Source organism: Oncorhynchus clarkii, chromosome 9, assembly GCF_045791955.1.
Source record: "Oncorhynchus clarkii lewisi isolate Uvic-CL-2024 chromosome 9, UVic_Ocla_1.0, whole genome shotgun sequence".
Taxonomy (NCBI): domain Eukaryota; kingdom Metazoa; phylum Chordata; class Actinopteri; order Salmoniformes; family Salmonidae; genus Oncorhynchus; species Oncorhynchus clarkii.
This window is the reverse complement of record NC_092155.1, coordinates 50285892-50299006: the sequence shown is the minus strand read 5'-3', so window position 1 is coordinate 50299006 and position 13115 is coordinate 50285892. Positions and strand designations below refer to the sequence as shown.

Here is a 13115-nt window from a genome sequence, read left to right as displayed (position 1 = left end):
CACCACCATCTGCAGTGGCTGGGATGGGTAATGCTTTTGAATGTGTACAAGAAGGTGGCTGTATGACCAATGCTCTGCGTGTGTGTTGCAGTTGGCGTGGACCCCTCTCCTGGCAGCCTTCAGCGTGGGGCTGCAGGACTGTGATGACCAGGAGGTGGCCTCTCTGTGTCTGGAGGGGATCCGCTGTGCCATCAGGATCACCTGTATCTTCAGTATGCTGGTCAGAGGCCACAGCAAAATAATTCAATGTATCATCCTAACACCTTTACTATCCGTGGACTATGATTAATTTTGTTAACCCCCCTTCCCCCCCATCAAACATGGTTCTATGCTCAACATGAAATTGAATCTCCTAGCCTGTTTTGTCTGTTTCCTTGAATGACTCGTCTGTCTGTCTTCGCGGCGCTGTGCAGTTGGAGAGGGATGCGTATGTCCAAGCCTTGGCTCGGTTCACCCTGCTCACAGCCAGCTCCAGCATCACTGAGATGAAGCAGAAGAACATCGACACCATCAAGACCCTTATCACTGTGGCCCACACAGACGGAAACTACCTGGGCAACTCTTGGCACGAGGTAGGTCAGGGCTTCTCCCATGAAGCCAACTTGGCTTTCCCAACCCTGCCTCTCATCTCTTCTGTGAGTCAGAAATCCACCCCATCTATCCGTCTGTCTCTATGCAAACAAATCCAGTGGAAAGAGAGCATAGCACTTGACTTGGTAGAGACGTCATGAACAGAACATGGAGGCTGACCTCTAACCCTTGGCCTGTGTTTCTCTGTGCAGATCCTGCGGTGTATCAGCCAGCTGGAGTTGGCCCAGCTGATTGGCACAGGGGTGAAGACACGCTACATCTCTGGAGTGGTCCGGGACAGTCAGGCTGGCATCAAGGGTTTCCCAATCGGGGGAGAGGAGTTCATGCCCCTGGGACTGGGTAGGTCGCACAGGGCTTTGAAAATCAGGGACAGTTAGTGTGTAAATGGTGTGTGTGTGTGAAGATGTGGTCCTCTAAAGGGTGTCCACCAACTCTGCCCAGAGTGGGTGAAATTTGACTTACTTATGTTATAGAAATACATTTTACCAAGACAAGTATGAATATTCATGTTTTGAATCGTTCAGTGGGGTCTTTCTCTAACATATCATTAAAGGAGAATTTTTTTAAGAAATGGAATTTCAAATGAAAATAAAGCGTATCTACTAAAATATGAAAATGCTATATTTCGTGTCTCAAAATCGATATCCTCCTTACCTCTATATTGTTTTATATCCTGCGGATTCGAGAATAAAGATGACGAAAGTGAGCCAGTCAGTCAGCCAGTTGGCCTTAATTCTTGCACAGAATCCATTCTAGCTGGCGTGATGCAATTTGACTGATTTTTGAACAATTTATATTCTCTGGCCTCCATTGATTTAGTCCCCCTAATTCTGTCCATCCTACAAGGGTTAAAAACTCCAATAACATTTGAACGGATTATGATGGAGACGTGAGGTTTGGACCATTGGTTTTCTTAGACGATTATCTACCCAACATGTCATTTTACCCATTGGTCAAAGATGCATTTTTGATTGGACACCATATCTTCTGTAGCTTAGTTGGTTTGAGCATGGAGCTTGCAATGACAGTATAGTGGGTTCGATTCCCGGGATCACCCGTGTGTAAAATATATGCACGCTTGACTGTAAGTCACTTTGGATTAAAGTGTTGGCTAAATGGCATAATATGTTAAATGTTGTGTCTGAAATGGGTTTCCTGTTGCAGGGACCCTGGTGGGAGGTCCAGACAGGAGGCAGATGGCTCATATCCAGGAGTCCGTGGGAGAGACCAGCTCTCAGAGCGTGGTGGTGGCTGTAGACAGGTGAGAGATACACGTTCAACGTACATCCATGGCTGCAGACATCTGTTCTTAATCATTTATGTCCATGTGACTATCTGGATGGTGCTTTCTGGAAGTACGTGTCTTGTAAATCTGACCTGTATTTGTTTGCAGGATCTTCACTGGTTCCACAAGGCTGGATGGAAATGCAGTTGGTAAGTGGATGTGTGTGTGTGTGTGTCTGTGTCTGTGTCTGTGTGTCTGTGTGTGTTTCTGATGTTGTCCTGTTTCCTTTTCCTAGTGGACTTTGTGCGGTGGTTGTGTGCTGTCTCCATGGATGAACTGGCCTCTGCTCACCAGCCGAGGATGTTCAGTCTGCAGAAGATAGTAGAGATCTCCTACTACAACATGAACCGCATCCGCCTGCAGTGGTCACGCATCTGGCAGGTCATCGGAGACCACTTCAACAAGGTGAGCTCCTATCTTCAGTAAGGAAGGTGTCCTGGAACCAGATTAAGCATATTCCTGGACTAAGAAACACTTTCAATTGAGATTGTCCATTGAGAATTGTTAGTCCAGCAGTCGTCCAAATCTATTAATCTAACCTGATTATGCAGAGACTTTGTCTATCAAGGGCTCCAGACTAACATTTTCCACTGGCTGTAATGGTGCTACTATCTTTTTCAGTTGGTATCACCAGCCAATGATTTGGTCTGGTCACACCATTTATTTTTTTCTGCAGCGTTACACAACATGCATTTTTGTAAATCACCTTATAACGTAATTCACAGTGCTTTAGACTGTGTAATAGACTACTGAGATGGTAGGCTATTCAAAAAACAAGTTGTTTCATCTAACATGTCCAAGCAGGAATGGATGATTCAAGATATTTTGATGTGCAACCTAATCCAGTGGTTGTCATGAATTGTGGGTTGACAATAGGCGATCGTTTTATTTTACTGTTAAAATAGGCCTCCAGAATTTCCAGAATTTTGTTGATCAATAGAGATTCATCTTTATGTGCACTAATATCATATGCTAATTCACCACATGAGGAAGTGAAAACTCCAAGCACATTATCTAGATCAGGAACACTAAATATAATACCTACTGCTAGTAGTCATGTATTAGTCTATGTCCAATGAATGTCCTAAAAAGACTTTGCAGTTGTAGCTTGCTACCTTATGCACTCGCATTGGCCCACGCGCACTTCGAATCTTAAAGCCAAATCAGATATCAGATAAAAGTTCTACAATCAGAAGCCTTTTTTCTCTATCCTGGAGCCCACATTGGGGGAGAGGGAGAGAGAGTGGCTCGCTCATCACAGCAGCAGGCCCCAGGGAAACGGGCCCAGGGGCAGGGCAGACACTTTCATTACAGGAATCATGAGGAGAATGCACTATACTGGTTTTCGACACCCCAAAAAATAGGACGTTTTGGAACTTGAGTGAGGTGACCATGCAATGAATGTTCAGCTCACACTGATGTGGCAAGTACGTTTTTACTTTCACAGCCAAGTCAAAAGGGTGGCAAAAACAAAAAGTATTGTGCCCTGCTATGTACCGACTGTGGATCTATGCCTATGTGTCTGCTCCTCCACCAGGTGGGCTGCAACCCAAACGAGGACGTGGCCATCTTTGCCGTGGACTCTCTGAGGCAGCTGTCCATGAAGTTCCTGGAGAAAGGAGAGCTGGCTAACTTCCGCTTCCAGAAGGACTTCCTGCGGCCATTTGAACACATCGTGAAGAAGAACAGGTAGAGAGAGACTGGACCAGGGGACAGAGGGGGAAGGGAGATAGGAGGTGGAACAATCTAGGGGATATGATGTGGAAAAACCCTGCCAGCACAGAACCAAATCCAGCCTACACACTCACCACAAATGCTTGACTCTTTGTCCCACTCTTTCTTTCCTCCACAGATCTCCCACTATCAGGGACATGGTGATCCGCTGTGTGGCCCAGATGGTCAACTCCCAGGCAGCCAACATCCGCTCCGGCTGGAAGAACATCTTCTCTGTGTTCCACCAGGCCGCCTCGGATCACGACGAGAACATTGTGGAGCTGGCCTTCCAGACTACTGGCCACATAGTCAGTGAGTACCGACACATTAGGACTGGGGCTCAACCATCGTTTTGTCTCAAAGGGCATGGCCAGCTCGGTAGAGAAATGGACTGCTGTGTAATAATTCTCCTTTCTCTTCTCCAGTGAACACGTTTCAGCAGCACTTTGCAGCAGCCATAGACTCCTTCCAGGATGCAGTGAAGTGTCTGTCTGAGTTTGTGTGCAACGCTGCCTTCCCTGACACCAGTATGGAGGCCATCCGGCTCATACGCCACTGTGCTAAATATGTGGCTGAACGGCCGCAGGTAGGCATCCCACAGAATTCCAAAGCACATCCCAAACCTAGATCACAAAGTACTAAAGTGCTTTCTAATCAAGCCTGCAACCGAACAGCATTTTGGAGTGGATTCTTTATTTGCATCATGGTTAAGTACATGATGGTGCCAGTCCATCATGATAATGTTCCTCTAATGGGTCTTCCCTGTCTGTCCCCAGGCTCTGCGGGAGTACACCAGTGATGACATGAACGTGGCCCCAGGGGACCGGGTGTGGGTGAGAGGCTGGTTCCCCATCCTCTTTGAGCTGTCCTGCATCATCAACCGCTGCAAGCTGGACATCAGGACGAGGTAAGGAATCTGACCCTTAGCTCACCCTACATGTGTAGAGGCACCACAAATGTAATGCTTTGAGCCCAATAGGCATTCATGTACGCTTGACGTGTGTGTCTTTCTGTCACAGGGGTCTGACTGTGATGTTTGAGATTATGAAGAGCTATGGACACACCTTTGAAAAGCACTGGTGGCACGACCTTTTCCGCATCGTCTTCCGCATCTTTGACAATATGAAGCTCCCTGAGCAACAGACGGAGGTGAGAGGCTGTAGGGATTGTCATTGGTTCCACTGTATGACTGTCTTGAGTAGGCATTTCTGTAATTAACACTGGCTTTTGTACCAGTCACTCACTCAACCTCGTGATTTGTTGTGTTGCTCGTCTGTGTGTATTTTGTGTCTTGTGATCTATCGTAGAAGCACGAGTGGATGACCACGACCTGTAACCACGCCCTGTACGCCATCTGTGATGTCTTCACCCAGTTCTATGAGCCTCTCAGTGAGGTCCTGCTGGCTGACATCTTCACTCAGCTGCAGTGGTGTGTCAGACAAGGTGGGTCCTATACTCCCCACAGAGAGAGGGGGGGAAAAGCGAGCAGCTGACTCACACAGACACACCAGAGAGATTGGGGGAAAGAGAGCATCTGACTCACACAGACACACACACCAGAGAGAGGGGGGAAAAGAGAGCAGCTGACTCACACAGACACACCAGAGAGAGGGGGGGAAATAGAGCAGCTGACTCACACAGACACACCAGAGAGAGGGGGGGGAAATAGAGCAGCTGACTCACACAGACACACCAGAGAGAGGGGGGGGGGGAATAGAGTAGCTGACTTATACACACACACCAGAGAGGGGGGAAAAGAGAGCAGCTGACTCATACAGTCACACCAGAGAGAGGGGAGAAACAGCAGCTGACTCAGAAACACACACACACACACCAGAGAGAGGGGAGAAACGGCAGCTGACACACACACACACACACACACACACCACACACACACACACCAGAGAGAGGAGAGAAACGGCAGCTGACTCATACAGACACACACACACCAGAGAGAGGGGAGAAACGGCAGCTGACTCGCACACACACTTAACTAATTCAATTCAAGCTGTATTCACTGTAATATTCTTTGAAACATTTACCAGGAGTTTGAAGTTTGGTGACGTAATGGTGAATGACACCACTATTTTCTCTCCACTACCCCAGATAATGAGCAGTTGGCCCGGTCAGGGACTAACTGCCTAGAGAACCTGGTCATCCTGAATGGGGAGAAGTTTAGCCCAGAGGTGTGGAACGTCACCTGCTCCTGTATGCTGGACATCTTCCAGACCACCAGCCCACACGCGTGAGTTCTGCTGCCGGCCTGTCTGTCACCCTGTTTTCACTTTTGCAACCCATCACCATAAACAGGCATCCAACATGTAAATATATCACTAGCCACTTTAAACAATGCTACCTTATATAATGTTACTTACCCTACATTATTCATCTCATAGGCATACGTATATACTGTACTCTATATCATCGACTGTATCCTTATGTAATACATGTATCACTAGCCACTTTAACTATGCCACTTTGTTTACATACTCATCTCATATGTATATACTGTACTCGATACAATCTACTGTATCTGCCTATGCTGCTCTGTACCATCACGCATTCATATATCCTTATGTACATATTCTTTATCCCCTCACACTGTGTACAAGACAGTAGTTTTGGAATTGTTAGTTAGATTACTTGTTGGTTATTACTGCATTGTCGGAACTAGAAGCACAAGCATTTCGCTACACTCGCATTAACATCTGGTAACCATGTGTATGTGACAAATAAAATTTGATTTTTTGATTTGATTGATTTGATTTGAACAGTAATTCTCAATGTGTTTTTAAATATTTATTTGCACACATAAACAGAAAACGCACTGTTATAGTAAGAAATGCTGATCTTGTATTTGCGTTGCATTGCAAGAACAAGTCTGATGTCAGATGTAGTCATGAGCAGAACTTTCAGCAGGCCATGGTAAGTCATGGACACAGGAAACCCTTCCTCCAATAGACCACATGACTGATGATGTGCACATTCTTTTTTCTCCTCTCTACAGCCTGTTGACATGGCGACCAGCTGGTCAGGAAGAGGAGGCTGGTGATGGGAAACATATGGTGGGTAAACAATATTTATGAAGCTTCAGACAGTCAAATTAAAGCTTTTGAGCCTGACTATAGACATACATGAATATATGGCAGTGATTTGACTTTTGAAAATAAATATCTTGCCGTTTGTTCGTGTCATGAGTTGTTTTCTCTCAAACATACTACAGGATGTAGATTTTGACACCCAATCCCAGAGCAGCTATGACAGAGCCCTGTCAGAGAGAGGAGGTCAGAGCCAAATGTCCACTGCCAGCGATGAGACCTGGAAGGGTAAACCCCATGCCAGTATGCAACGAATTACAGAAACCTTTTGACTCTCTCACCTCAATTCACATTTCTATCTTTATACGTACCTCATCCTCCTTGTCGTGTTCCACTTTTCCACATTTGACCTCAGTCTCTCGTGGGTTCCTATCTGTCTTCCTGATGCCGCTGTGCTCTGTGTCTGTGGCAGGAGTGTCAGACCAGAAGCTGTTTGCTGGACTGCTCATCAAGTGTGTGGTGCAGCTGGAGCTGATCCAGACCATTGACAACATTGTCTTCTACCCGGCAACCAGCAAGAAGGAAGATGCCGAAAATATGGCTGCTGCACAGGTTTGTCATAATGGAGCTAAACTACAATGGCTCGAAACTGAAGTCTTGACCCTTATTCACATTTAATCAGGGCATTTATGCATCAACTTAGTAGGGTGTTTTGGGTGTACTGTATGTTGTTGGAGGATTGACCTAGACTCTGTGCTATGTCTCTCCCAGAGGGATGCTCTGGAGGAGGCTGCAGAGGAAGGGGACCCTGGGCAGGGGGAGCAAGGCATGTACAGACACCTCTCCTCCCAGCACCTTTTCAAGCTGCTGGACTGCCTGCTGGAGTCACACACCTTCGCCAGAGATTTCAACTCTAACAACGAGCAGAGGACTGCACTCTGGAGAGCAGGTGCGTTCAACTGTCTGTGTGTCTGGTGTGTTCAGATCTGTCATGTGAGATACAGGATTCTCTTGTCATCTCTGTGGTATGTCCATCTACATTCATATGGCTGTCTGTGTCTCAGGATTTAAGGGGAAGTCGAAGCCCAATCTGCTAAAGCAGGAGACCAGTAGCCTGGCCTGTAGCCTGCGTATTCTGTTCCGTATGTACTGTGACCGCCAGCTCCAGGACTCCTGGCCTGACATCCAGACACGACTGCTGCTGTGAGTGTCCTGGAGAGGGAAAGACAGGGGGAGGGGATCATGTTGTGAAAGCTTTTTACAATTGTAAAGCGACTTTGGGTCTTTGAGAAGTGCTATATAAAGACCATGTATTATTAAATACGTAAAAGTTACTTGTGCTACTTGAACAACAAGACTAGCTTGAATGTAAATTTGATTACATCATGTCATCCTTAGTCTTCCTGATTGGCCCATCTGTAATAGGTTCTTCATCAATGGTTTGTGGGGGTGTTCCCCCTCTGGCAGTGAGATATGTGGTAATGTTGGTCCTGTGTGTCCTGTCCTGTCCTCAGCGTGTGCAGCGAGGCCCTGGCCTACTTTATCAGCCTGACCTCTGAGAGCCACAGAGAGGCCTGGACAAGCCTGCTCCTCCTGCTGCTCACCAGGACTCTTCGACTGACCGACATCAAGGCACACACTCATTTATTCACAAGTTACACACACTACATACACATGGACTGAAATGTTTGCCCCACATGATTGATCTGTTTTTTAAAATGGTAATATTACCCTATGAAAACTGTTTGTGAGGGACTGTCTGCAAGCACCATTTCAACTATCTACCCCAAGTCAGTAAAAGCGATGAAAAGAAGACTGTCCATTTCCCCTGATGTCCAATTGGAGTAACCTAATAGTGGAAATGGTTTGATTATTGAGCTGTAGGACAGCCCTTCATTGGCCTCCTTTCCCCTTAGGCAATGAATTTGACTTCCATAGAGGAAGTAGACAGATTATTTGACAGTTTGTCTGTGTAATGACCTGGGTATGTAAAAGAGAACATCAGATGTGTGCAGGCAGACCAGGGACTGCCCCCGGGGCCTTGGGATACCTCGGCTACATTAAGGATCTCTGAATTAGACACTCGGGTTCAGTGCAGATTTCCTGTATATGGTGTCCAATCAGTTAACCTTAGCATTGTTCTTACTTCTTGAATTATATTAAAGTTGATTTGGGACAGCAAGTAGCCTTGCAGTTAAGAGCGTTGGACCAGTAACCGAAAGGTTGCTGGTTTGAATCCCCGAGACGACTAGGTGAAAAATCTCTGTGCCCTTGAGCAAGGCACTTAACCCTAATTGCTCCTGTAAGTGCTCTGGATAAGAGCGACTGCTAAATTACTAAAATGTCAATTTGAGTAACAAAAGGAAGGACACTAGCTTAGGTACCAACAAGTTTCTGTGTGCATATCAATCGGATACGAACAGGAAGAATGCAGCTTTAGGGGTCATTCTGACTTTGATTAACAAATGTTTCCCCTTTGCAAATCCCACCTACAGGTGTTTTACCTGGTCGTATTTAAACAAACAATGTTGACTTTCAACTTTGGCCATATTTCAAACAATTCACTCTTTGACATCACACTCCACTCGAAGCTTAATTAGCATATATCTGTTCGACGCTAAATAGCCTGCTCTTTTCCCCCCTCTTCAGTTCAAGCCTCATGCCTCCTGTTACTACCCGCACCTGTGTGAGATGATGCAGTTTGACCTGATCCCAGAGCTCCGCGCCGTCCTACGCCGTTTCTTCCTCCGCATCGGCTCGGTCTTCCACATCGCTGCTCCTGAGATGGGCCAGCCACAGCCCCCGGCAACCTAGGAGGGTCTGGAGATGGAACGGGGAGGCTGGTGGGACTCTGAGGTGTATGGGAACTCCCCTATCAGAAGTAGGGGAGTGTGTAGTAATGCAAGAGATCGAAGCAATGATTGTTACCCTCAGGGGCAGATGCTTTGAAAGTCATCAGTTCCTGTTTATCTCCTGCAAAGGAAAGGCTTGGAGTGTTGGTGATAAGTTCCGGTGCCCTACTGACTCCCCCTAGAAGTTCTAGAGCCCCTGCTGGGAGAAAAACACTGTGACTGGACAGAGCGCTCTACTAACTGTTTCTCAACACTCTGACGTTAAATGTCAAATGTAATGGAAAATGAACTACAATTTATTTATTGATGCTATTTTATATATATATACACACACACACAGTGCATTCAGATAGTATTTAGACCCCTTGACTTTTCCCACATTTTATGTTACATCGTTATTCTAAAATGGATTAAATCATTTTTCCCCCTCATCCATTGACACACAATAATACCCCATAATGACATAGCAAAAGGTTTTTAGAAATTTTTGCAAATGTATTAAAAATCTTTTTTTAAACAATCACATTTACATAAGTATTCAGACCCTTTACTCAGTACTTTGTTGAGTGTTGGGTATGATGCTACAAGCGTGGCATACCTGTATTTGGGGAGTTTCTCCCATTTTTCTCTGCAGATCCTCTCAAACTCAGTCAGGTTGGATGAGGAGCGTTGCTGCACAGCTATTTTCAGTTCTCTCCAGAGATGTCGGCTTGGGTTCAAGTCCGGGCTGTGGCTAGGCCACTCAAGGACATTCAGAGACTTGTCCCGAAGCCACGCCTGCGTTGTCTTGGCTGTGTGCTAAGTGTTGTTGTCCAGTTGGAAGGTGAACATTTGCCCAAGTCTGAGGTCCTGAGCACTCTGGAGCCGGTTTTCATCAAGGATCTCTCTGGACTTTGCTCCGTTCATCTTTCCCTCGAGCCTTACTAGTCTCCCAGGCCCTGCCTCTGAAAAACATCTCCACAGCAAGATGCTGCCACCACCATGCTTAGGGATGGTGCCAGGTTTCCTCCAGACGTGACAATTGTCATTCACGCCAAAGAGTTAAATCTGGGTTTCATCAGACCAGATAATCTTGTTTCTCATGGTGTGAGAGTCTTTAGGTGCCTTTTGGCAAACTCCAAACGGGCTGTCATGTGCCTTTTACTGAGAAATTGCTTCCGTCTGGCCACTCTACCATAAAGGCCTGATTGGTGGACGGACTGCTACAGAGATGGATATCCTTCTGGAAGGTTCTCCCATCTCCACAGAAGAACTCTGGAGCTCTGTCAGAGTGACCATCGGGTTCTTGATCACCTCCCTGACGAAGCCCCTTCTCCCCAGATTGCTCAGGCCGGCCAGCTCTAGGAAGAGTCTTGGTGGTTCCAAACTTCTTTCATTTAAGAATGATGGAGGCCACTGTGTTCTTGGGGACCTTCAATGCTGCAGAAATGTTTTTGTACCCTTCCAGATCTGTGCCTCGACACAACCCTGTCTCGGAGCTCTACAGACAATTCCTTCAACCTCCTGGCTTGGTTTTTGCTGACATGCACTGTCAACTTTGGAACTTTATGTAGACAGGTGTGTGCCTTTCTGAATCATGTCCAATCAATTGAATTTACCACAGGTGGACTCCAAGTTGTAGAAACTTCTCAAGGATGATCAATGGAAACAGGATGCACCTGAGCTCAATTTTTTTTAATTTTTTTTAATTTTTTTTTAATAAATGCAAAAATGCCTTAACCTGTTTTCACTTTGTCATTATGGGGTATTGTGTGTAGATTGATATCCATTATAGAATAAAGCTGTAATGTAACAAAATGTTGAAAAAGTCAAGGGGTCTGAATACTTTCTGAAGGCACTGTGTGTGTGTATATATATATATCTATCCTGTACCTGATTTTGTTTGTCCCATTTGTTGATTTGATTACTTTCTGTTTATAAGACTGAACAAACATGCATATTCAAATGCTAAAGCAAATAAAGAATAATTACTGAATATGCTGAAAAGTCCACTGGCAGAGAGGCTCATTGGAAACCTGTGTCGATAAGCAAATGATAATACAGCAAAGTATCCTCAGTGTCTCCCATTGTGATGCGCTTGTTGATCTGATCCAAAAATATTGTAACTGATAGGCCTGATACCAAGGCTCATCCCTATTACTGTCCCTTTTCGTTATGTAAAATGTCTTCTTCATTTGATGTTATTGGTGTTTGGTTTTTGGCCTCCTGTGTTATTTGTATTGTAGTACAACCTGTATTGAGTGTCCCACTCTGAGATGGGCATTGATGGGAATAGCTTGCTGTGTTTGGGGCTCCACGGGTTCCAGAGTGAGTCCTAATGGATAAGCCCTATGGCTGCACTTGTTGGGTTGTTCCCCTGCCACCATTCCCATTAATCACATTGTGTGAATCATTATGGCCTGTTTTAACATTCCCTATTTTACTCATTTGTTCTTTTTTATAATTTTATAGTGATTATTACATGCCAGTTTATTTGAGGGGCTTGTTGAGGGGCTTGTTCTTTTTCAAATGTCCTATGTTTTCTCCCCAAACGGAGTCTTGGAGGGTTCCAATGTTCTGAGTGCAAAAATTAATTAATTGCTATTTTCTAGAATGAATCTATTGTCCTGTAAAGGTCTTCAAGGCCAAGCCCATGATATATAGCAAGGATGAGATTTTATTATCCCATTAAACTGTTCTATTTTTCTATTTTCCCTGTTCTGTTTTACACTTATTGAGTCTGTTTGAACAGAGCCCTCTCATGTATTAACTTTCCAGTACTTTCTCAGCCTGTCAGTGAAAATACACCAGACAGGAGAAAGAATGAAGCAAAACCAAACGTTACTCCTAAACATGTCGGTGTATAGCTATCCACTTTACCATTTGTAGTTTAATACTGTCTACATTTTTTTTTTTTTAAGCAAGGATGTATGTAATTATTTGAAGTGCATTTAAATATTTTTAAGAAGCATTCCTCCCCCTTCCAACTATGGAATTCTACTTTTCCCTAAAGGATGGGGATCTATATATAAATATACAGTATATGGGAGAAATACCAACTGTAAAATAATTATACATATAAGTGCTATACATATTGTGATGTAATCTTCCAAGCATTTGGTGAAGTATTCAATAAACCTTGAATTCAGATCTATAGCAGTACTTTTGACTTGGGTTGCTTGTTTCAGTGGATGGAAAGTGTGAAATAATCTCAACTGTTGTAGGTTAGTGTAGCGATTTTTCTGGCTTTTTGACAATGCGTTTCTAAAGATGACCACCAGGGTGGCGCTGTAAACCCCCCAAACGTCCGAATGTGTCGAATGCAATTTGGGTGTAACAAAGGTTACCATGGAAATGTGTAACATCCTTTGTTTGGGGTGTAGCCACAGAAAAATGAACTAAATCTATATGTTTCATTTACTTATGTAAAGACTCAAACGTTTTTTAAGAAAGAGATGTGCATTCATTTTCATCATGTAAACCCCCAGTATGTTAGGAATCGGTGAGTTGTTTTTTGATTATGAAAATGTTAGGTCGAAGAGGATTGACCCTATTTTGGTAGGGTGCTAGCTAACTGTTAACATTAGCTAGCTAACATCAACTTCCTAAACTCCCTACATCTCTATAGCTCGCCAGCTGGCTAGTTTATTCCACACA

At 44.8% G+C, this 13115-nt stretch overlaps 1 protein-coding gene across 2 annotated transcripts in view; it reads left to right on the top strand.

The window, feature by feature from the left end:
• The window catches only part of LOC139416476 (brefeldin A-inhibited guanine nucleotide-exchange protein 2-like), a 39618-nt gene extending 28444 nt beyond the window's left edge, over positions 1–11174 (top strand). Inside the window, exons 20-39 of one of the 2 annotated variants that reach the window (XM_071165106.1) lie at positions 92–220; positions 414–572; positions 783–930; positions 1756–1852; positions 1985–2025; positions 2112–2281; positions 3414–3565; positions 3729–3901; positions 4015–4175; positions 4366–4496; positions 4609–4738; positions 4897–5032; positions 5696–5834; positions 6597–6654; positions 6813–6930; positions 7100–7239; positions 7399–7576; positions 7692–7830; positions 8142–8259; positions 9277–11174. In XM_071165106.1, coding sequence (XP_071021207.1) covers positions 92–220; positions 414–572; positions 783–930; positions 1756–1852; positions 1985–2025; positions 2112–2281; positions 3414–3565; positions 3729–3901; positions 4015–4175; positions 4366–4496; positions 4609–4738; positions 4897–5032; positions 5696–5834; positions 6597–6654; positions 6813–6930; positions 7100–7239; positions 7399–7576; positions 7692–7830; positions 8142–8259; positions 9277–9441 — 2682 coding nt within the window. In that variant the 3' untranslated portion in view covers positions 9442–11174. The remainder of the gene's footprint in view (positions 1–91; positions 221–413; positions 573–782; positions 931–1755; positions 1853–1984; positions 2026–2111; positions 2282–3413; positions 3566–3728; positions 3902–4014; positions 4176–4365; positions 4497–4608; positions 4739–4896; positions 5033–5695; positions 5835–6596; positions 6655–6812; positions 6931–7099; positions 7240–7398; positions 7577–7691; positions 7831–8141; positions 8260–9276) is intronic. The other variant, XM_071165107.1, reaches the window with a different exon arrangement.
• Positions 11175–13115: the final 1941 nt, after the last annotated feature.